The following is a 25239-nucleotide window of genomic DNA, read 5'->3' as shown; positions in this document are numbered from 1 at the left end:
CACCGCCACCTGCCACCCTCCCGGGACCGTCCATGCAAATGGTCTCGGGGGGAACATCGGTGTCTTTTACGCCAACATACCCCCGCACCATTGCGGTGCAGAAAGGGCCTTAGATTATACTCTTCTTATCCTGCTTTTCTCTACCTTTAAGGAGTCTCGAAATGGATTACAACAGTGGTTCTCCACCCTCCTAATGCCGCGACCCTTTAATACAGTTCCTCATGTTGTAGTGACCCCCAACCCTAACATTTATCCATTTTACAGATGGAGAACACTGATGCAGAGAGTCTTAGGCGATCCCTGTGAAAGGGTCATTCGACCCTCCAAAGGGGTCCCGACCCCCAGGTTGAGAACCACTGGATTACAATGACATTCCTTTCTTCTCCCCACAACAGGAGGTAGGTGGGACTGAGAATTCTGAGAGAAGTGTGACCAGCCCAAGCTCACCCAGAGGCTTCACATGGAGGAGTGAGGAAACAAAACCAGTTCACCAGATTACAGTCTGCCAAAGCAATCCTTAAAAAATGTATTTAGAATCCTCCTCAAGTCTATCCCATGAGACTTATGCCAGGGAACATGTTCTTAGGATTTCACTGTAAAACATTTTTCCCAATAAAATTATACCCAATGTCCTAATCTCTATATTGTTTTCATTTGAAATGAGTGCAGAGCATGCAAGAACACTGGGGATATAGGTATGTTATTTTGATCCTTGTCTTTAAGAGAGAGAGAGAGAATTGATTAGGGTGAAGAATGATGTCATGCCAAATATATTAGACACAACAGATCCCTCACTCATCTCTAGGGTCAAATGGTCATGGCTGTTTGATCACATGTCAAGTTTCATTAATACCAATGCCTCTTTTGGGGATTGCATTACATTTTGCATTTGACTCATTGTGAGGGTCAAATGCCCTTCTGATTTGATTGAACAACAGGAATTATTTTCATGCAGCAGTTGGGTGCTGCTGTGACTAAGTCTGTCAGCATTTCTATTATGCGATATGTCTTTGGTGTTCATGGGATTATTTCTTCATTCAGGCAGTTTCTGGCAACATAGCTAGCCATCTATTCCAGAACGACACCTTTTAAAATAAGTTCAGTAGGAGTGGACAATTAGTTTTCTTGAATTTGATTTTAAATATGTTTTCTTGAGTATAAATTCTAATTCATTTAATGGAATGTATTTCCAAGGGGCTGTTCTTATAGTACTGCCTCTTTTTATATCTTTCACACAGTGTTTTATGGATTATTGGCACACTCCTCACATGGGGGAACTGAAAAGTTGGCAGAAGGTTTACTGTGAGAATTCATGAATTTTTATCTCATGTAGGATATAAAACTGAGATCAGCAAAACTAACTATTGCCATCTGCATCATATTGGATGCCCAAGCCATGCCATGCTGATGGGGAGAGAACTGGCCAGACTGCATTTGATGTCCATCAGATTCTAATACCAGTTGGAACTATACTGGTCAGATTCTGATCCAGCACCATAAACCAAATTACACAGCAACACTATACTGGATGCTGGCACCAACTCAAGAAACAGACATATGTAGTATTCTGTTGTATGTAAAGATCCTGATAAAGAACCTGTTTCCATTTGCAGACCACCCACACTGGAATGGGACAGAGCAATGCAATATGCTAACAACTGTGTCCAGTATTCATAACAAATCCATGTAGAGGAGAATTATCTAGTTACTCAAAACAATCAGCTTTCAAAACAAAACAATTTACAACTAGCAAGAACTCTGCAATCAGTTTACAACCATGAAGAAATACCACACAAATGATCAGTGTATCTTTCAAGGTGGGGAATTCTTTTAACTTCCTTTAATTATGCTTGAAAAACTGAGGTCATCATTACTGAACATCTGAAGTATCATCTTAATTTAGTTGATGGGCAACACCTGGCACAAGATGGTGGAAACAAATGAAATGATAAACTACTGTATTCTGGACAGTAAGAGTTAGCAATGTGTTAAAATCCCTTGGGAAGGCAGAGTGATAGTCCAGTGTGTACTATAGAGTCGTATCTGTCATGATTATTTACTTCCCTCTCAAAATGAGACTCTGAAGATGTTCCTGACGTTTTAATGCACTTACATAAGGTTAAGCGAGGTTCAGCAAACAATAAATAATATCTAGAGTGCTCATTTTAATACAACATTTGTGTTATTAGCAACGATGTTATGACCAATGCAATAAAGGGCTCTTTGGTAAATAAACAGCAATGTCAAAGTAAATAATGGCGAGATTAGAAACTAACAAGGGCAAAAAGAATAGGGAACACAAAGCAAATTTTATCAATAGATTGCTGCTATTACAATAAAAGGAAATGGTTTTTTTTCTTTTGCTGGGAGAGTGCAGCAAAATCTAAACAACTATATATTTTAAATGATATCAGTGCTCCTGTTGAAGAAAAATTATATTCAAAAGAAGTTAAGGAAGGAAAAGCAAACGTTCTCTGTTTTAATTCATATGCAAAGCCAGCAGCATGGTTGCTAGGGTTGCCTGGTTGCAACCCCACACCTTTAAATCCCCCAGTGCAACAGAAGACAAAGCTATTGTGATTTCCCCCACTTCTCCCTCCCCAAGCCCTGTTGGCTTCCTCCTCTTCCTCCTCCTGCTCCTCCTCTATAACCTGGGAGGCGTGCATGTTGTCTCACTTGCTTCAAAAGGCTGAGCAAGTACATATAGAAAAGTCCACAGCTGCCTCATCTGCAAAGGGACTGGGAATGATAAAGGCTACTGGGAACAACCTCCAGATTGCAACCCATGATGAAGGGAACTTTGACTCTCAAAAGCTTATATCCTTGAAATCCTGTTGGCCTTTAAGGTGCTTCCGGACTTGAATCTTGATCTTCAGACTGCAACCTCTATCAGTGGATACCTTTTCAAAGATCACAACTCCCAATGGGTTGCCAGCTCTAGGTTAGGACATACCTGGAGGTTTTGGGAGTGAGCCTAAAGAAGATGAGGTTTGGAAAGAAGAGAGACTAAAATGGGTGGATAATGCCATAAAGCCCACCTTCCGAAGTGACCATTTTCTCCAAGTGAACTAATCTCTGTTGCCTGAAGATAAGGTGTAATACCAGATCTTCAGTCACCACCTGGAGGATGGCAACCCCACAAACAAGTTGTGTGAAGTATGCTACCCCACTTGATTAGAATAATATCTGTCATATAACTGCACGCCCACTTCTTTCCACAACAAACTTGAACTTTGCACTGTTTTTTGATGGAGAAAGTGTAGCAAAATCTGAACAATTCTATTGGCCTTACACAAAAGAGTTTGTTATGCAAGAGCTGCATCTATAAAATTATGTTTTTCAAGTAGTAAACATACTACTGATCAAACATATTGAGCATGCAATCAGGAGATACAAAAATTAAGGTTACCCTTCTAACCGTAGTTTCGTATAAATGATATAAGTGCAAGACCATCTTTCAGTGGAAACTACAAACGTTAGAACTGAAGTACTGTAAATTTGGGGGCATAAATCAATTTAGAAATTCTGTGAGGAAAATTCATTTTAACTTTTGGATAACAGAGGTCTTCAACGTGTTGCCATGGGCGCCATTGTGCTCACTGACACTTCCTGGCATTCACCAATTTAAAAAAGGGGTGGGGCAGGTAGGGCTGATGCCCAGTAGGGCTTCTGACTGGCTGTACAAATTTAAATATTGTCTTTTCAGAAGCCACTGCTTCCACAATGTTAATGTTATTCTCTTGCTCATCACTCCTCTTCCCCAGTGTATTTTAAAAATTACCCCTCTTCTTCCCTGTCCTTGGGCATCCTTTCTGTGGCTCCACTTCCCATGGCAGTGGGGTTGCGAGTTCTGGGTTGGAAAATACCTGGAGATTTTGGGGGTGGAGCCTGGTGGGATGTGGGGAGGGGAGGGGAGGGACTTAAATGGGGTATAATGCCATATAGTCCACCTTCCGAAGTGGTCATTTTCTCCAGATAAACTGATCTCTGCTATGTGGAGATCAGTTGTAATAGCAGGAGATCTCTAGAAAACCTAAAGGTTGGCAAGTCTCTATAGTAGCCATTTTGTGATTTTGCCCACTATGTCTCAAAATTAAGTTGTCCAAGAGACTGAAAATGGTTGGGGACCCCTGATCTATAATAACTTTTCCACTCAAAGTCTTCTGTTCATATAGAAGCTCACAGAAGCCAGGCAGAATTGTGGTAGTTAAATGTACCAATACATTATGGCATCATTCAGCTGTCATAACAAAGTTCAGTTGTTCATGATGGACACAAACACAGAATGTTTGCAGGGCTTGCGTGGTCCTTCCATCTCTCATATGTACAATGCAAATGAAAGTTTTAAATAAAACTCTGTTTTCTGGTATATAATGCAGGCGCCTGGGCAACCCTGAGGAAACAAACCTCACTATATCCAAGAACCTGTCTTTAGAAAGTTCATCAAACTGGAGTTTGATTCAAGGCTTTCCAAATGAGGAGGGTTTTTTATTCATGCTCTATACACAATAGAAGGTGGAAAAGAACACATCAGGGAAGCCAGTAAGTAACCAGTTCAAACAAACTGACCCTGCCAGGATGGCCCAGGCTAGCTTGATCTCACCAGATATTGGAAGCTAAGTTGTGTCAGTCTTGGTTAATGCTTGGATACTTTCTCAATTGTAATTGTAAATGTTAATTGTAATATCTATTCATAGACTATTTTCACAGTGTTTTGTTTTTCCGCCCTGATTTTATATACTGTGAACCCTTTTGGTTGTTTGCAGTACTTCAGAGCAGTAGATGCTGAGATCACAACATGACTTCCAGAGGCCAGAAAGACCTCAGTCCACTTGAGCAAGACAGTTCTTATATTTCACTAAAAATCATCTCAATTCTGTACAACCTGCAAAATCAAAATGGTTCTCTTCTCAGTGGATTGTCATACCATTTTCAGTTTCTTTTAGCACATCTGCTTATCATTGTACTTAAAAAAAACACCCTGAAAAATAGATATTAAAGGGATACATAAATGTAGAATGCTGCTAAAGTTCTTCTTTAATTCCAAAATAAATCTTCAGACTAAAATACTACAAGCTTTCCAAGCACAGAAAAAATGTTTCCATTGCCCCAAGGCATTTGCAGCCTGAACAGAAGAGATTAATGAAGAATAAAATCAAAATGCTTTATCATCTCAACAAAGCAGTTATATTGCTATAACTATATAGTATGTTAAACACTTCTGAATGTTATTTTTCCTTAGCCTGCAATTCTCCCCTCCCCCATTTTTTGTCATTTTCTGTTTGCATATCTTAAAAATAAACTTTCTTTGAAACCCGCAAATAGTATTATCTTTCTACTAACCTTGCAATTTTTAGGCAGTTAATATTTTCCCATGTCAAATTATTTGTGTTTACTGTAAAGCACTAAGCAATAACCAATACATTCCTGTAGAGTATAGAGGAGAAGGAAGGAGCAGCTGTGGAGCTGCAATGGAAAAAAGACCCAACCTTGCCAAACCTCTACAACAGTTGGGAGATAGAATGCAAGGGCCTCTGAGTGGAAGCCCCAAGTTTAGTTACTGTGTGTCAGCCTAGAAGATGGGGCACTGATATGAGGCAGCCAGACCCAAGATAGCTAGCTCAGTGGAAAGAATCAGGGACAAAGCAGATACATAATACCCCCTTTTAGTCAACACACCCTTGATATCCCCCCACCATAAGAATTTGCCTTGATATAAAAGTACCACTAGCGATAATGTGACATAATACACCATAATACACTCTTAAGGCCACTATGAGAAAATGGGGTAAAGGGGAAGGCTCCAATGAAAAAAATAATTCATATTCTCATTCAGCCATATAATTTTGGATTCCAGATAACCCTATACTCAAATTTTAGCTACTGAACCAGAAGAAAGATGGTGGGAAGATGCTTCTCTTCTTGAACAGGATGAGACACCCCTATAGTGTAGCTGGTACAGAATACCCCCCATGCCAGCAAAGCAAAGCAAAGCAGAGCAAAGCATCCTTAAGATTAGACAATCATATCTTCTTAGAAACTCCTTTCTCTTGACTGTAAAAATAAAACAGACAAGAGATTGAGCTATATATATCAAGTTCCTTGAATAATACTGGGTCTATAATATCTGGGTCTATAATTGCCTAGGGAAAATTATCTGATTAACTAACTTTGAATTAAGACTACAGCTGACCGCAATAAATACAGGTTCGCCTGTAACATGCCCAAAAGAAACCGCTAGAAACTAACAAGAAACTATTCTCATTATAATACTCAAGAATACATGATCAGAATGATAATGACTATTAATTAACTGTATTTGAGATATTTATACTTAGCTTCTCTCCCCAATGAGGACCCAAAACACCCCTATAAAATTGGTTAGGCTAAGAGGCTGAAGATCTTCCGGAAAATTTCCATGGTGGAATAGAAATTCAAACCTGGATCTCACAGATTCTAGTCTGACATTCTGAGCATTATTATGGCTCTAGCAAGCCACAATAATGCAAGATCTTAAGAAGGACTAACCGTTCAAAGACTCACACTATACAACCATGCAATTACTAGCCATAAAGTCTGTTGTGCAAAAAAAAAAATGCAGCAGGCTCTAGAAAATGAATCCATCCCGGACAAGAGTCATGGACAGACCATATCTACAGGAAATGGTATCCCATGCAATCAATAAATTTTGCCTCCCCCCAACATCCCAGATTTCCAAGGAGGGGACGCAGGGTCCCTGCGAAGATAGGGAGAGTTCTCCCCATCTTCGTAAGCATCCCCTGCCATTTGCAAAGTTGGCTCCTGGTTTTGCAAAGGGGGGAGCCAGAAGGTGCCTGTGAAGATGGGGAGAGTTCACCCATCTCCATAGGCAGCCCTCCTTCAATTGCAAAGCTGGATCCTAGCTTTGCAAAGGGGGGAGCCAGCGGGGTTCATGTGAAGATGGGGAGCTTGTAAGAAAAAATACAACGGGTTGTAACAAGTGGGAACCCACAAGTGGGGAACTGAGAGGATTCACATTTTTTTCTTGTGTTCTCCCTCTTGTTCTCTGCTTCTCACTCTCCATCCTGCCATCCCTTCTCTAAATTTTCTCTATTTTTCCCCTCCCCCCATTCCAACTCTTTCTGGCTCCCTACCCCAGCTCTTTCTGCCCCACTACCCCAGTTTTCTTTTTAATTTCCTGAGAGTTAGCTGAGGCATGGAATATGACAGCCCTGCAAGAACCCCAGACCTTTAAAAAGTGTTACTTGCTGAGAGAAGGAATTATTAGTTGTAGTCCTGTCAGCCTCTCTGTACATGAGAAATGGCACCCTCTGGACTACATTACCCAGAGTTCTTTGCTTTTTCTGATTCATCGTCAGGAACACACTGCTCAATCATATAGAAATACAATGGTTAGTAACTGATTTATTAATTTAAATGTAGGACTTTAGAGCCACATTAACCATTACAGTAGTTTCAGATGGGTAGCCATGCAGTTCTGCAGTAGAACAGCAAGATGCCAGTAGCATCTTAAAGACCAACAAGATTTCCACAGTATGAGCTTTTGAAAATCACTACTTCTTTAGCAGTCTACCACAATATGCCCTAAAAACAGCAAGCAGATGAACATTAAGAAGAAATTTGAATTAGTTGTCCTTTGCACAACATACAGGTGATGAAGCAAGCCCAACAGAGGTCTAAATCAATGCAATGTTATGCAACTGTTTTTGCTTTCTGTGTGTAAGTCACTCTTGCCTAGATCCCCAACACCTAGGTTTCCCTTGGTCTTATATTGGGACCTGGCAGGTTAATGCTTCAATGCTCAGTTTATCACTAAACACACATAGAAAGAACTGATAAGCTATAATGCACGTGCTACTGCAGCATAATGAAGGGGGGGGGGGAGAGAGCAATATTAGCCTCTGAATCTGTGCAGCCTACACTCTGTGCACTGAGAAAGCAAGGCAATATCTTTCAACAAAAACGTTATGCCTAGTTTTTGGAAGAAGAATTACAAAAAATATTTTTACCCTTTTTTAACTTGTAAACGGAGCTCAAATGCAAAAAGAGCTTTGAAAACAAATGTTTTCATGGCAAAATCTGGCCATGTAGATACAAAGAAAACAGGGCTTTCCCCCTATATGTATTAGGAATGTTCAAAGGATATTTTGGGAAGGGTATGATTGGAAAAATATATAGGGGACAACAGGGTACCCTTTTCTCTTAGCCCTTTAATTTGCTTTCCCAATTACATTAAGAAATATATTGCTAAAAGAGGCTAGGAAATTAACTCTCAGTACGACTGTCACAGCATGAACCATTTCTGATACTGGAAGCCTCAGAAGTGCCCATCTTAGGCAGAGTGGGTAACAGGCTACTGAGTTGGCTAAATTACCATCTTAATAAAAGGTTAGGAAAGGGAGGTAGAAAACAGACTGATTGTGTTTACTTTTGAAAAGAAGGAAGAATCTGTTTCTGGGACAAGATCAAGTGTGCTTTAATTAATTATTGAATAATTGTTCCTATCTGCATATATTTTCAGGTGCTTCAGGGAACAATAAATTATGATGACATCTATATTTAATTTTTCCCCCCAGATGTAGTATATTTTTCTCCCCACTTTTAAAGAGACAGAAGTGTAACCAGGATGCAATGGACAACAGGAAAAATAATGGGGCATCTAGGACCCAATATAGGTCCTGCCTCTCCATTTCTGCCACCAAGTTGGGGGACACAGAGAAGGGAAGGAAAGCAGGAAAAAAATTTTAGGTGAGCAATGACATTTTGAATACTGGAAACTCAGCTATTAGAGAAATCTGAGCCTCATTCACATTATGACTGAGAAGTTCAAACTTAGTAACTTTTCTTTTGAATTTCCCCAACTCTCAAAACGTAGCTTGCTCATTACTAGCACTGAATACTGATCGTACACTTTTTCAATAACATTAAAAAAAAGAACTCACACACACACTTATGTGTTTACTGGCGCCACATCAAATATCCCCAAAAGCTCCTTTCTGGAATATTACAAAAGTAACAGGAAAAGCAAACATGCTTTCTCTTTCAGTACTCACTGAAATACAACAAAGCAACAGTAGAGTGTCACAATTGTGTAGCAACCACTTTGTGGTGACCTGGAGATTTTTGGGTCCCATGCAGCAATGAGACAGAAATGGCATTAGCTTTACTGAATCTACACTGAACCCATTTAGTTCCACGAGAAACAGCAGAGATAGCTGTTGGCAACAGCCCTGAGTAAACTGCAACCTTGTGTTTACTTTGACAACTTTTAGACTTGGATCCCAATACAAAATGTATATTTTATAATGTGAACAGGTCTATACTAGTGTGCATGGTATGCAGTATATATTTTATTAACCTGCTCTCACTGCATAGTTTTCTACTTCTGTAACATCATATTCTGCATTGTTTGACGTATCATATCAGAAACTTCCTGGCATTGTGTATTTATAATTCCGTTGCAGTGTTCATCAGATGTCTCATGCTATTTGACTGCATTGATTTACACTACGTAATCTTTGAAACTAAGCAGGGTTGCCAGGTCGGTATTTGGAAGGGAGACCACCAAGGAATACCAGGGTAATGAAGTGGAGGCAGGCAATGGCAAACCATCTCTGAATATCTCTTATCTTGAAAACCCCACATAAAGATCACCATAAGTCCACTGTGACTTTACAGCGCAAAAAAAACCCCTGCCTTGAATCTCAGTGAGAAAGGCAGTCCAAAAAATGAAGTAAATAAATAAACAAACAAACATACACATCTGTGATCACATAGCCCTCTTTAAAATGGGACAGGTGGCAAATGGGGAAAGAATGGGTTCAATGTGTATGCATTTTACATGAGAAATTGGCAATTTATACCCGTGTGCTCTATTCCTATATAACATGTTTCACATGTATTTTGTAAATGGGTATTCAGGTATATAAGGTATCAGAAGTAGCAGTTATGATCTACCACAATGAGTAACAGCTGCTACTTTATGGGTAGTTATTTCAGTCTCAGTATGGTCTACTTTGTCTCTCTTACTTATTCATTTTATATTCAGCACAGCTAGATGAGTCATGCTACCCCATGGACTGGGATTCTTTGACCTTTCATCATGCATTAGTATGTAAAATTACTGCTTACATTTTTTCCAACAAAGAATACTCAGAGCCTCTAACTGTTTTCATTATTCATGCTCTACTAATAATACACTTTGAGCTTCGTTCAGAGGTATACTAGAAAACTTCTGTTCTCAATGACTTAAGCAGTTTCAGTTCACATGCTAATGAAGTTCTGTTATTCAGCATGACCTTGATAAGCAACAACACAAAGAGCTCACTCGCTGTATCAAGGCCAGAGTGTAGACATTTAGTATTTCTCTGGATCAGGCCTCTTGTGTGGACCCTTTAAGAATTCCTGAAAAGGTACATGGTAACAAACACAATTTTTAAAGACTATTTTAGCCTCATACTCAACACCAAATCAACTTTAACCACTACAGTATAACTGGCTTATAAAATGGCATCTCATCCCAAGCTGTTATGAGGACGGAATACAACCACAGCCTGAGGTTTAGTATTTAACTAAAGTTAAAGAAAAATAATCAGGAGGAGTGATGGGTCAATTCACATCCTTACAAGTGAGAACAGGTAATGGAGATGGACCTTAATATGCAAGCATTCCTCCACCACAGGTCCCTTCTATTGATGCAGGCACAAGGAATGTGCAGGCACTGACAGAACAAAATGATAGAAGTCAACCTCTCTTTTTTTATGGCCAGCATAAACAAAGCTTTACTGATCCGTTTCTATGCTGACAAAGTGTTCAAAGTACATAGAAAAACAGCACTGGAAAGTTTGAAGAAAAGAATAGTGTGTACAACTTAAATATGGGGAAAGGTTGGGAGGTCGCCTTCCCCAGCCCAATGATCATATGCAGACTTAACTCCGCCCATATTTTGGATGCCACTATTCCAAGTCGACTTAAAAAAATTAAAGAACAATATTTTAAACACTATACCACTTCCTGGACCTTCTTTGTTGTAGAATGCTCCACTTGGGTCCTGGTGAGGGAAAACAGAACTACCCAAGCAGAGCATTCTACACTTCAACAAAGAAGATCCAGGAAATGGTGGATTTATGTTCAATTCTACTGTCAACTTTTGGTGGAAAAGAGTATGCAGAAGAAATTTAAGTGAATAAAGAAATAAATTAACCAAGGAACTAATGAAAAAAAACACTGAGAGATTCCTTTCTAACTAGTTTGTAGCTTCATCTAGAAACTATGATGTTCTCCTTTTCTTCCAATGTCCCTTTCCTTTCGTTCTGCATTTTTTACATAATTTGTGATCCTTCATGCAGGGATCTGCACAACGACCAATGTAGGTCAGATAATAATAAACAAATAAACAGATATTATTGTGATGACAGCAACTGCTAGAGTGCAGTAGCGAATGAAGAACAATTTTTTGGGACACAATAAGGTCCACACACACACACACACACATAATAAAAGCTGAAAGAGATCTGTGCTCTTTAACTGTCTTGACTGACATATTAATTGCTCCCTTATTTATTTTTAAAATAATAAATATATCACATGCACAAACCTGAATTTAGATTACAAAATATAATTTATGTAGACAAGGTATAAATAATACAGATTTTATTTACTTAGAAAAATGCCCTAGCTCTATAATTTCAGAGTTAACTAGTGTTTTTCCTCCCCCTTGGAAAGCGAAACCTTTCTTTCAACAGCAGTCATAGTTTCCTCCCTCTGTAGAGACCTTTGGACTGGATGTATGTCGCGTTCCACCATATCTGACAAGTTCATGCATTGTACTTCTGAAGGTGAACATCCGTTTTTCTTCTTGTCTTCAGTTTAACATTCATTTTACATCACAGTCAATCTCTGATCTACATGTGAAGCAAACACTTCACTTACGAATTCAGATATATGGACAAGACAAGGTGCCTGCCACAGCAGTCACAAGAACTTATTGCAACCTTGTCCCAGAAGGCAGTTATCAGCTTCCAAGGAGGAAAAAAAATTACAATATTCTGTGCCCAGATATAAATCATCATGCAGGATTCTGTTCCACAATGTTTCCTCCTATAGTACAGCACTGCCCAATCACAATTAAAATGTCACTGTGTCTAACAATAACGGAACTAACCCTTGTAAGGACTAAGCAAAAGAGACCACCCACACAGAAGAAGGGGGTTGCTACATATTAAGGGGACTTCCCAGACAAGCAAATTTGAACCAAAAAGAGGGAAAGGGGGAAAAAACCCTTTAAAAAACCTGTCTAATAAGAAGAGTGGATTTGATTCTAATCAGTAAAATTAGATTTAAATAATGTTTTTCTACATAATGACTCATTCTTGTTGGTATAATCTTAATATTTACAGCCAGATGAAGGATTCATTTTTAGAATATTAACTTTTCAGATTAGTTTTACAGTTATATCAAAAAATCACTGATTTAGTTACACTATGACAGACACATGGATATTTCATAATTATGAAATTACTGCGATGTGAACTATCTCTAGTTTAATTTGTGTCACCAGGCTTCACATTTATTTGATGCAGCACTTGCATTTTGCATGCATGCCTCCCTTATCCATAGGTATATGAACTGCACTAAAATATTTTTAAACTTGGGTCTATTGATATAGATTTTCTCCTTCAGGGAAGGAATAATATGGCAAAGCTCAGTCTATACACATGAAGATCCCAAGACTTGTAGAGTATTCTGCTCAAAAGGTTTCTCTTTTATTTTACTGCTTCCCCTCCCTCCTCACACTTAGATCTGTGTGCAGATTTTTTCCACTCCAAACAATCTTCTATTAATTGAACCAATTGAAACTTAGTACTTAATAAGTAAGGGATTGATCCTGTATACATAGATTTGCAAAGGAACAAGGAGATTAAGGTCTTTGTCTCAACTTTGTATTTTGCTATGAAGAAAAGACATGTTACCTCTGCAGACACAATTTCACAGTTTTGAGAACTGCAAAACCAAACATCTATGAGAATATCTTCTAGATGGAAAAACTGCCCAAAATAATCTGACAGAAACTTCTGGAATTGCATCACATTTGAATAAATAATGGAATTTATTTACCAAAAATTTTAAACATTGCATGAATATACAGCCTCATTACATAATTACAAATTAATCTTTATTTCATTATTGAACTATAATATATCTTAAACAGAAGAATATCTTTAGATAGATTTTTCCTCAAAAAGTATTTTTATTTTTTAAAAAATTGATTCGAATCAGATTTAAAATTTTAAAAATTTCTATTCACCGTAATTTCTATTCACCGTAATGGTGAGACTAAATATGCTCCAGAAGGGACAGAATGTTGTGAGTAGTTCAAAGTTAGTTAAAGGATGACAGGAGGTGGGAGAAAAAATCAGCTGCTCTAGCCCTTAAGAATTTAGAGAATCCTAGAGGGGAAAACTTGAGGAAGAAAGGTGAAATTTCAAAGCTGTTTTGCCCTTCTGCAATTTCTGACAAGCCGCTGCTTGTATAATGATGATTACACTATATTTAGCAGTTTTCTGTCAAATCCCAGTCACGGTCAAATCTACTAATAAAGATAGCAGATCTGTAAACATCTTACACTTGTCTATTCAACTAAGCCAAACACCAAGTGTATCTGATCAAATGGCATACTCAGAGCATGCTGGACTAAGGCAGGTTACTCCTGTGGTTGTATATACTCTTTTCCTAACTGATAAATCTTAATAGCAATGGCCTCTTAATATTAAAGGGTACAGCTAGCACATAGCTGGAAGTTTCTGATAACATTCTTCTACCCCAACAATCCACACTTTCATACATCAGGCCCCCTAAACTAACACTTGCTGCTCTTCCAGGACAAGGAGACTAGTACATAAAGATTTCTGCCATAAGATACAATAGCATGAAGAGTAAGAACCCCCCCCCCTCCTCCGACCAGTACAGCATCATAAAAATGTGCGAAGAAAATGTAGCATCTAGAAAATTGTCAGGTCCTGAACTTTCATCTCTATTGTAATCCAAAGCCAACTGTACATGAAAGATAAAAATGTCAATTATATAATGTGTCATGCAATGAACTTTCTTTTAATATATATTGATATTTCATAGAAAAGTAGAGCTCACCACATTATATTTGTCTGTCACCTCTCCAGATCGGCTACAGGCAATATTGTGAACAACAAAAACATTTCTAATCTTAAAAAGAAGCACTGGCAGGGAGGGGATTTGGATTGGGCGATGACACTGGGAGGATTAACTCTTTCCTCACCACTTACCATTTCTCAGTACATCAGCCATCTTAAACTGCTATTAGCAAAGGTAAGGGGGAAAGAGCATAAGCATCTCTTTCTCAGAGGCTTACAGTGACTTGAGGCTCAAGTTGAGCTGGGGGGGGGGCTACTGAGAAAATGCTACAGGACAGAAAGGATTAACTCTACCTTCCCATAGTGCCAGAGCCTTCACCTAAGTCCCCACCCACTGCTTTTTAATGTTAAAAATGCATCAGCAGATCTAATTATGAAGCTCTCTCAGAAATTCTGTGTAACATGTAATTTGATTTTGAAACAGAGGAAAACACTGTATAGTGTAGGCATCTTAAGGGAAAGTATTCTGAGATCCTGTTTGGTACTTTCCTTGTACAACTCTACACAACCCTGTGTCCTCAGCAACGTCCATGTAATTTCATTACGACTAACACGTGGAAGCAATTAGTGTTGCTTAATACCCTACATAATCCACCACACAATTTGCATAAGTACTGTTTTACCTGATTTGCTGAGAGGAACTCCTGGTTATTGTCATTCATTCCCATATACATGTTCTCTCCGTCAAACTGGAAAGAAAAAAGAAACCAGGACCTTAGCAAGATGCTGAATGTATGGAAAATAACGTATTATTTCTCACCACAAAGCTCCATTTTCTGCTAAATGTCACAGGCCTAATGGTTACAGAAACGAACAAACAAACAAACCCAGAACAGCAGTTCAGACTTGTAAATAATATTTGTCCACACTGAGCTGAAAGATACCAACACTAAGAAAAGCAACTTTTAAAATACCTCAGTGGTAGCACCAAACTGTTAATGGAGTTTCCACCTATTCATACAAGCATGCATGCTCACAAAAAAGGCCAAAGTTAATTTGAATGAGCTGCAAATAAATGAGTTGGTATTTATGCTTATCGTGTCAGGATGGCATCTTCCTGTCATTTGGGAGGGGGAATCAAGCGAGGGATGCTGATTAGCATCCCGATGTCAGCAATCTCTCCTCTGGGCCAGTCGGCCTTGGGGCCTGGTTTAGCCCCCATCCTTCTAGGTGTTATTCCCTTTGTATTTTCACTTTGATCCTGTGGGAATGGGAGATAGTGGCCCTGTTTGGCCAGCTGGGCAGGAGGGGGACACTGGTGATTTAAGCTCCTGCTCGATATGTGGTTTTCAGAAGCGTCTCCTGATTGTTACTCTTTGGTACTCCAAATAAAATCTACAGCTTGCAGCTACAGTCTCTTTATTTTGGACCAGAGTCTGACATTTGGACGCTTCTCCTCTTTCTTGCTCTGGGCCCCATGTCTACGATGGATGGGGCCTCAGGCGAGAAGCCCGCAGACCCTAACCAGTATCACCTGCAGATGACAAGATGCAATCATTTATTCACTTTTTCATTTATACAGGTCTTTTTCACCAATGGAGATCCAAAGCAACTTACATGGTTCTTCTCTAACTTATCTGCACAACACTTCAGAATAGGTTAAGCTGAGATTGTATGACTGGCCCAAGGTCACCCAGCAAGTTTCCACAGAAGAGTGGGGATATGAACTTGGGTCACCCAGATGCAAGTCTGACACTCCAGCCACGACATGATATTAGAAAAGGAAGCAACCAGCTTGACAAGGAAAGAAAACAAGAACACTGAGTTTGCAGTATGACCAGAAAATAAATAAATAAATTGGCCAAAGCTGGATTCAGACATAATACAAAAGCCTGGTAAACTAAACTGATGCCAGGAAAAGCTGAAACCAGTAGGAAAAGAGGAAGGCCTTAGACGAGATGGATTGTCTCAATAAAGGAAGCCACGGCCCTCAGTTTTCAACACTGTCAATGTTAGAACATTTTGGAGATCATTAATTCATAGTTCTGTAACCCTGCCCTGTATACCCTGCCTTATGAAATATTGGATTTCATATTGTTTCTCATGCTATGTGCTGCAAAATGCCAGTTTCCATGTTTGTATGGGTGGATAGCAGAATGTCCCAGCCAACAGCAAGCCTAAGGCAAAACAGCCTGTTTAATCTATGAGTTACTCCAGGCAATTATCTGGACGTCTCATAATAAGGACATGCATCTTTGATTATCTTACCCAGCCAAAGTACTCCATTGACATAATGGAATCTGCAAATCTCCTGAACACCACACCTCGCTAAGCTGCTTTTAGAACTCCCTGATACTGTGCTTTTGAGAAAACATGTTTACAAACAATTGCTTCTTCCTTGCATTTCCCCAACCTCTAGATATGATCTCCCTAACAACAAGATCCCATCCTGAAACAATCAAGCCTCTGCCAAATCTGAATACTGAAGGCAGAGACTGTAGGAAGTATCTCTGCATAAACCATTCATGGTATCACTGATATAATCTAAGACCAATTGACCCCATTGTCCCGGGAAGTAGAGACAATAGATAGAGCTGTTAATTAACTCAGCCCTGCAATCCCAGCATGGAAACCCAGAAAATCCAGGAATAGAAACTTACAGGAATAGAAACTTACTAGTTCCTGCCCCAAACTGCTCACAGGGGTATAAAAATACAGAACACCCCAAGTTCCACATTCTTAATGCTGGTTCTTTACTCTAGCGCTAGCTGGCTAGCTAGCCAGCTCCTGCTACTGGTTCAAGTTCTCAATGCTGGCTCAAGCCCTCCAGGCTGGCTTCAGCTGCTGCTGGCCCCCACCCTCCATGATGGCATAGGAATCCCTGCCTTCTTCCAGAACTTCTCTGCAGATATAGGTAACGTATAAGTCCCCTGCTTCCCCAACTCCTATTCTATCATCCAAAACCTATCTTTTCCTCCGTATTTATATACTTAGGAACTGTGTGTATGTGCCTTAAAGTCTCACTGTGTGATTGTTTGCAACCAAAATTTATATAAAAATATTTAAACCGCAATTTGGTATTTTGTGAATTCTCTGCAGATATGTTTCAAGCCATTTCTGGTATACATAGTCTAAAAAGATCCCTACCCAGCCTGCCTCTCGCATTGCCAAGCCAAGTTATTTTCCCCATTGCTACTTTAAGATATTTGTGCGCTGTTATACTCTTAGCAGCTGGTGGAGATTCCTTAGAAATAAGTTCACAACCTGTGAAAGCTGGGTAACAGTGCCGTAATAAGTTGGAAGCAACTTGAGGAGATGCAACACGCACACGCACAGTTAACAGTGTCTGAATGTATGCCACTTCACTAACTGGTTAGTTAGGAAAAATCAAATCAGTATGGGAATTTTGAACTCAAATACATTTTATCGTTTGGTTCCTGGACAGTGGCTACAGAGGTAGAATGAGGAAAAACCATTTTAAATAACAGGGAAGAGAGAAAGGATGCCACAGGAAGAAGCCAAAAGCTAAGCTCAGCTTCAGACTCTTTGATTCCAAAGCCTTCAGCAGAAATTTGTTTTGGGCCAGACATATTGACAGTTACTTTTCAAGGTGCAGGGACCAGAAGCTTGCTTAACAAAATCCTAAAAGCTGCTCTGATGGGGGAAGCACAGGAATATAATTAAAGATGCTAAGACACCTTGCTGCAGCCACAGCAGCAGCTGCTCCTCAAGCTAACAGACATCTCTGCCTTACCAGCCACCCGCAACAGCATACATGCTGCTGCCCCTGCCATGCTGCCTCTGCTAGCTGGGCTTGACATCCCAGGAAAAAGGAGGATGGAAGTGCAGGGCGAGGAGCCCAGCCAACAACCCTGCCTGCTGCCAACTTCCTTCTGGGACAGAGGGCACCTTACCAGCCAGCCACAGCAGTGGGCATGCCACTACCACTGTCACACTGCCTCTGCTGCCAGACCCAATGCCCCCAGGACTAGCAGATTATCAGTGCAACTCAAAAACCTTTTCCTGGGAAGAAGCCTCACTGAATAAAATGTGGCTTGCTCCTGAGCATACCTGTTTAAGATAAGTTTCATTTGTGCGCAATACAACATCATTATGCTGGCCTGTTTTCTTGTTTCCTATAAAAAGTGTAGCTTATAGTTCCCAAGTTGCATAAATTCTTAAACACGTATAAATCTAAAACAAACCACATGGGCATTCAAGACAAAAATTAAACAGTGTTCCTTTTATCACTCACATATACTCCACATCTTATCAGTATGAATCTGTGACAACTGCTCTTGATTTTTATTCCTCTGAACTGCTATGGAGCAGCACAGCAGAAATAATGCATGGATTAAGAATCATTTAATGGAAATGCAAGAGTGTTTAGGACCAGAGTGCTCAAGAATATCAACTAATGAACTGTGAAGGCTTTCATGGCCAAGTCAACTGTTGTGGGTTTTCCAGACTGTGTGGCACATGGTCTGGTCGTTTTAGCTCCTGACATTTTGCCCACATTCATGCCTGGCATCTTCAGAGGCATGTCACATTGTACAAATGACAGTGTTGGCCTGCTTACCTCGACACTGGGCCACCATGCAGATGCATGTAAGTCCAACCCAGAACCAGGTCCTTGTGGCAGTGGATCTCTGCTGCAACTGTCCATGCCAGTGTCACAGGGGAATCCCTGGAGGCAGTTCTCAGTGTCCTTTCCAGGCCAGGAATGCCCCCTCCCAGCGGCACAGACCTACACCACCAAAACATGTGGCATAAATCACTCTGTGCAATGAGCTTTCCTGGGGGAGTAAAGATTTCCCCCTTCTCTCTGGTCCTGCCAATTGTCTCTTTGGAGGCAGCACAGCAGTGCATCCCCGGCTGATGCTCTACTGCCTCCCCCCCTTTGGATTGGACTGACCGCCCCAAATCCCTGTCTCTTCCTTTTGTGTACTGAGACATGGCTGAAAACATCCTGATTTTAGAAGTCTTCAATGCAATTCCAATTTGTTGCAACATCCAAATTTGGGTTCTTTTTCGAACAGAGGTTTAAGTATTCCCAGCACCTTGGATTCTAATCCAGACCTGCATTCACACAAAAGATCATCCCAAAAAAATGTACAAGGCAGCATTTAATTTAAATATTTCAAAAAAGATAACCCAAAGCAATAAACGCAGTGAACTACATAGAGTAACATTTCAGCTATTCTTTGCCATTGATAAAAACTGATTGCTAGGCAAACAATCTAAGATTTTGCCCAATTCGAGTACTGTGAGTTGCCAAATAACATAAATAACTAATTGGTCAGATTCTAATTTCACTACATTATTTCTAATGAGAGTTGGCACAGCAAGTTTACCGATATGTGAGATATTCAGTGAAGCCAAGAATACCTCTGTGCAGACAACAGCTTCTCTTTATTAGATCATTTTAATGTCCTCTGTTAATAAGGGTACGAAAAAGGGGCTTCTCCCTGCAACACGGGGGGGGGGGGTCAGATCCAACACAGCACAGCTTCCTCGACTGCCCACCTGATATAACATTTCAAAACATGAAAAATTGGCTGCTGCCTTATTAGCACAACTGTCATTAATAACTACCTATTGTTCTTTTTAATAGTTGCTGTTCTTTTGCTTTCTTTTCTATTGCATTCCTTTAAAAAATTATGACACTGCAGGTTGACATTGGGAGCTAGTATAACGTGGTGGTTAAGGCGTCAGACTATGAAATCAAGATTCAAATCCTCACTTGAGCCACAGAAGCTTTGAAATCACACTCTCAATCTTGACCTTGCCTAGTACTTTGATGGGAGACAACCAAGGAATTCCAAGGTTGTGACTTGGAGGCAGGCAATAACAAACTACCTCTGAATGTATCTTGCCTTTAAAACCTGAAAGGTTTCCATAAGTCAGCTAATTTACCAAAGGGAAAATGATTCATGTTTAGTAACTTTACCTGACATTGCTAAGACTTATATTACTTCATTGTATTTTTTAAAAAATTTATCTAATTTGTTGTTAACATACATAACAAATCTGTTAGTGGTTAACTTTTTAACAGAAATGCTAATAAAGCTGCTGTTTTAAATATGCTTCACCGTAAATAAAATAAAAAATAAAAATATTTGACTGGTCCAATTGCTGAACCTTTTTTTTTTCTGTTCAAACAGACAACCCTAGTTCTGACCTGTGTAAATCTAAACAGTTTACAACTACATAGGCCCTTCCACACACGCAAAATAATGCGTTTTCAAACCACTTTCACAACTGTTTGCAAGTGGATTTTGCCATTCCGCACAGCTTCAAAGAGCACTGAAAGCAGTTTGAAAGTGCATTATTCTGCATGTGCGGAATGAGCCATAGAGTCTATATGCTAAATCATTTGAACTGGTTCCAGCAAGGACAGGATAAACATAGAAGATGGGTTTAGAACTGCACCAAATATGGAGTCTTCCTGTCACTTTTATCCAATCCCTGCTCCAAGGAGCTCAGGGCAGTATACATGATTTTCCCCTCTTCCACACAACAGCCAGTGTGGTGCAGTGGTTCAGAGCAGTAGACTCTAAGCTGTACAGCCACCAGGTTTGACTCTCTCCTCCTCCTCATGAAGCCTGCTGGGTGACCTTAGACCAGTCACCACTCTCTCAGAACTCTCGCAACTCCACATGTCACAAAAGGTGCCTGTTGTGGGGAGAGGAAGGGAATGTGATTGCAAGAGGCTGTGAAAAAAAGAAAAGCGGGGTATAAAAACCTACTCTTTTTCTTATCCACGTAACATGTTAGAGAGGTGGGTTAAACTGAGAGGGAGTGACTGGCCATAAGTAACTCAGCTGGTTTCAATGGTGAATAGGGATTTGAAGCCAAGTATTCACTGTTCTTGTCTGATCCTCTAAGAGTTAAAACTTGTAATATTCCCAATTTACACCACTACAACAAGCAGAGAATTGATTTTTTTTCTCTCTCATGCATGCTCCTTTATCCATTCAGCTTCTAATATTTTCTCTCATAAGGTAGCATCAAGCTGCATCAAGTCCATTCTAGAACCAGGCAGGAAACTGAGCTCGTCTTTCATATATACAAAGGTCTGCTTCCTTGAAAGCAAACCCAAATTCTTCCCTTATGTAATTCCAACCTGATGAAACATATGATGCTTTATTGTTTTATACTATTCCTGCCCAGTCCCTGTAAACCATAATGAAACCTGTATTGAAAATTACTGTGCTTTCAACTGCCAATCAGCAGTTTTGAGCAGCCCTAGAAATTCAGTGAAATTTTTAGAACTTCCATGCTAAAGATTAAGTTATAATTTTGCCCCTCCAGGCACTAAGGGGACAAACAAATTTATTAGAAACTCTCCTGCCAGGATAGGTTTTTCAATTAAATGTTTGCTAGTTTAGTATACAGGCAGGTACTGCAGATAAATAATGCATACTGTATTCTTATTATCATTGTGGTACAGAATGTAACTAAAGACAATTGGCTTCAACATTTCACATTGATTTACAGTAGAACCAAAACAATTTAATATTTTCCTTTCATTATGCTGGTTTTCTCCTGGTTTTGATTAGCTATAACTCCTCATGCATTGTAGAGATACTAATTGATTTCCAGATATATGGGCACACATTCATCATACTCTATTTCCGATAAAAATTGATCAGATTCATCTGTAATCACCTAAGCATGCTGCACAATGGAAACAGTTTCCTTTATTGTTCTGCTAATTTGAAAAAAAAACTGCCTGGAACTATTCTCCGAATTGTCCTTCTCCTCCTCCTACACAATTGCTTTTTCAAAAATATATTTCATTTTCTGTGCCCAGGAAAAAAAGAAGGGGAAATTTACAGCAGAGGAAAGAAGGTATGGCATACACATCTTTGAAACACTTTATCTGCTCTTTTAATTGGTTAAATTGTATACATGTCTTTGCAAACAACTCCTCATTATCAAAAAGATAACTTTAACTATAAATCCCAATCGTATCTCCTATATTTGGGGCAGAGCGGGTTACAAAACAAACAAGTAAATGCATTAGAGGGCAGGATTTGGGGTGGGGAGGGTATAATGCCATAGAGTCCACCTTCCACAGCAGCCATTTTCTTCAGGTGAATTGATCTTTGTCAATTGGCAATTAATTGTAATAGCAAAAGGTGTCCAACCACCAACTGGAGTTTTAGGCAGAACTCTTGGATCCAGTGAAGAGAATTCAGTCAGTGTAGTAAGACTCCCTTTCCTCCTTGTCTCATTGCAGCTAAAATGTCCACATTTCTCCTTAGGGACAGGTAACCCCCAAGAACAGAATGAGAGGGGAGCTGGAGTTCTCTAACAGGAGAAGAAATCAACAAAAATAAGATTTTCTTCCTGCTCCTCCTTCTCCCATACAGTTTTGACTGAAACTTTTTGCAATAATGGCCAAACTACTGATTCAAAGGTTTCTTAATGTCAACTGTTAAATGTATAAATCCCAATCTTTAAATGTTACTAACTTTATCAGACTGTTACTGAACACTGCATGTTGCAGTCTAATGAGATTCTTGATTCTACAAAATATGATTTGTGCTGTACAGAATGGTTGACCAAACTCAAAGGTTCAGATGCCACTCAGATACAGATGCTTGTTATGGTACAAAATTGAGAATAAGCAATGTAAGTTTTTCAGTGGCCTTTTCCAACAGTGTACAACCTTTTGATTAACCAATAATGTAAAAGGTTATATTTATCTAGAAATGTAAATGGAACATTGCTTTTATTGCTACCTTAAGTTTGGAAGTTTTTAATATCACAAGTAAAATCATGAGATTTGCATACATTCTATACTGTTACACTGGTTGAGATGTACTTTAAGTTTCCTTCTTTTATAGAAAAAGTCATATTAACTTTTTTTTAAAACCATCCCATTTATTTTTGTTTAATTTATTCTGGCTGAAGTATTCAGTCCTGCAAAACATATTTCCTCACAAGGTATTAAGGCTCTTGTGGCATAGTAAAGCCATATGTGTAATCTTTAGGGTTAATACTGGAGCAGGGAGCGGACCCACCTCAGACTTCTGTCATGCCTACTTTGTCAACACTCATTCTTGTCAAGTTCCAGGGATGTGAAATGTTTGCTCCTGGCTGCCTGCCATTCAAATCTCCTACCCACAGGGCTACCAGTGTGTTTTCCTAAAAGAATTATTAAGCTTTGGACTCCTTCTGGGAATATACCACTACGGTTAGCCTAATCTCTTTTAACTGCAGTTTTCCCATTAAGACTTTTTACACAAACTCTTGCCCAAAGTGATCCACTTATCATTATTCATTTGATCATTGAAATGCTCGGCTTTCCCCTGAGTTAGTAATGTCAAAGAGGGCCAATAGTTTAGCACCTCCCAAACACTACATAGAACAGAACAGCAACATTTCCATTTCTGCTTGTAGCACATCCCAACCAGTTTGACAACTGACTTTGTTTTCAGAACTACAATGCATATTACTATTCCCATTTCTATACAGTGCAATTTTAGACCTTTATTCCTAAATAATTACTATTTAGCTTAATGGAATTTACTCCTTAGTAATGCCTTGTCTATTATAGAAGCCAAGCTATTGCAACAGTATACCATCACTTGCTTAAGAAGAATTTTTTTGCTATGATTAGATACTATGATGGATCTACTGTTGTCCACTGGCCTGGAGAAAAATGTCTTATTCCTTTAATAGAGGTTCAATGTGTGGAAATCAGTAGCTGAAGCTTTTCATGGCATGGAGATAAAAGAACATCACCTGGCAAAAAGCCTCCATCAAAGAGAGAATACATTTTTCCACCAAACAGTTGGCAACCCTATTTCCAGTGCCCCATACACAGATGAAACCTGAACAGTTAACCTCTTGTTTCTTTATGAGGTTCCTTTGAAAAAGCACAGAAACATAATATTTAGGATGCAACCCTAAAACATGACTATTTGAACTTCTTTGTAAAAATATTTATAACCTGCCTTTTCTTGTGGCTTCAGGCAGCATGTCTGTGTGTAAAGTGCCATCTAGTCATAGTCAACATATGGTAATCCAGTAGGGTTTTCAAAGCAAGAGACTAAAAAAGATAGATGTGTTTGAGTGTGTGTTCAGTGCTGTGAGATGTGTGTGTATGTGAAGTGCTATGAAGTTGCTTCCAACATATGGTAACTCTATGAATGAATGACTGAATGGAACATCGTATTGTTAATAGCCTTGCTCAGGTCTTGCAAACTGAGGACCATGGTTGCCTTGCATGAGTCAATCCATCACACATTGGGTCATCCCAGTGGTGGGATTCAAATAATTTAACAACTGCTTCCAGTGGTGGGGTTCAAATAATTTAACAACTGGTTGTTTACAAGCACCATTTTAACAACCGGTTCTGCCGAAGTGGCACGAACCTGCTGAATCCCACTACTGGGTCATCCTCTTCCTACTGCCTTCAACTTTTCCTAGTATTATTACCTTTTTCAGTAAGTCTTGTCTTCTCATAATGTGACCAAAGTTTGATAGTTTCAATTTAGTCCTATTATGGTAGTTTCAAGGGAGAGTTTAGGCTTGATTTGATCTAGAACTCATTTGTCTTTTTAGTGATGTACAGATCTATAAAACTCTCCCCCAACACCACATTTTAAATTAATCAAAATTGAGTATACCCAGACTCAAATTAGATGAGGAATCATGGTTTATGTCTTTATAGTACATACACATCCTCATCTAATATGAGTCTGGGTTTACTTACTTTAGTGTTGGGAGAGAGAGTGATAAAAGAGGGAGAAGCTGCAGAAGACTAATTTGGATCATGTCTTTATTAAACACCTTCCTGTAGGATTGCCAACAACCCGGAGAAAACAAGTTGTCATTTTAATAAAGGTTTAGTTTGTGGAAATGGATAGGAGGATCTTTTCTTGGCATAGAGATAAGTGAAATATCATTCTATTATGCCACCGTTATAGGGACAAAACACTTTCCTTCCAGGTTCCTGGCAACGCTACATTCCTCTTAGGGTATTTTCCCAACCCCAACCAGGCTCAAGAGATGCTGTTTTCCATGCAGGAAAACTAAATGAGTGACTGTATGTCCCATCCCAATTCTGGAGGTAAAAACAACATGGGAGGAGTTTTTTTAAAAAACACTCAATTGT

At 39.3% G+C, this 25239-nt stretch overlaps 1 protein-coding gene across 7 annotated transcripts in view; it reads right to left on the bottom strand.

Moving 5' to 3' along the window:
- Positions 1–25239, bottom strand: part of TOX2 (TOX high mobility group box family member 2) — a 289944-nt gene that overhangs the window by 180269 nt on the left and 84436 nt on the right. For 6 of the 7 annotated variants that reach the window (XM_048496202.1, XM_048496198.1, XM_048496203.1 and 3 more), the window contains exon 2: positions 14792–14857. The exons of the other annotated variant lie outside the window; for it this stretch is intronic. In XM_048496202.1, the coding sequence (XP_048352159.1) occupies positions 14792–14842 (51 nt within the window). In that variant the 5' untranslated portion in view covers positions 14843–14857. The remainder of the gene's footprint in view (positions 1–14791; positions 14858–25239) is intronic. 7 annotated transcript variants of the gene reach the window in all.

This window comes from Sphaerodactylus townsendi, linkage group LG05 (assembly GCF_021028975.2).
Source record: "Sphaerodactylus townsendi isolate TG3544 linkage group LG05, MPM_Stown_v2.3, whole genome shotgun sequence".
NCBI classification, from domain to species: Eukaryota; Metazoa; Chordata; class Lepidosauria; order Squamata; family Sphaerodactylidae; genus Sphaerodactylus; species Sphaerodactylus townsendi.
This window is presented reverse-complemented; position numbering and strand designations above follow the sequence as displayed.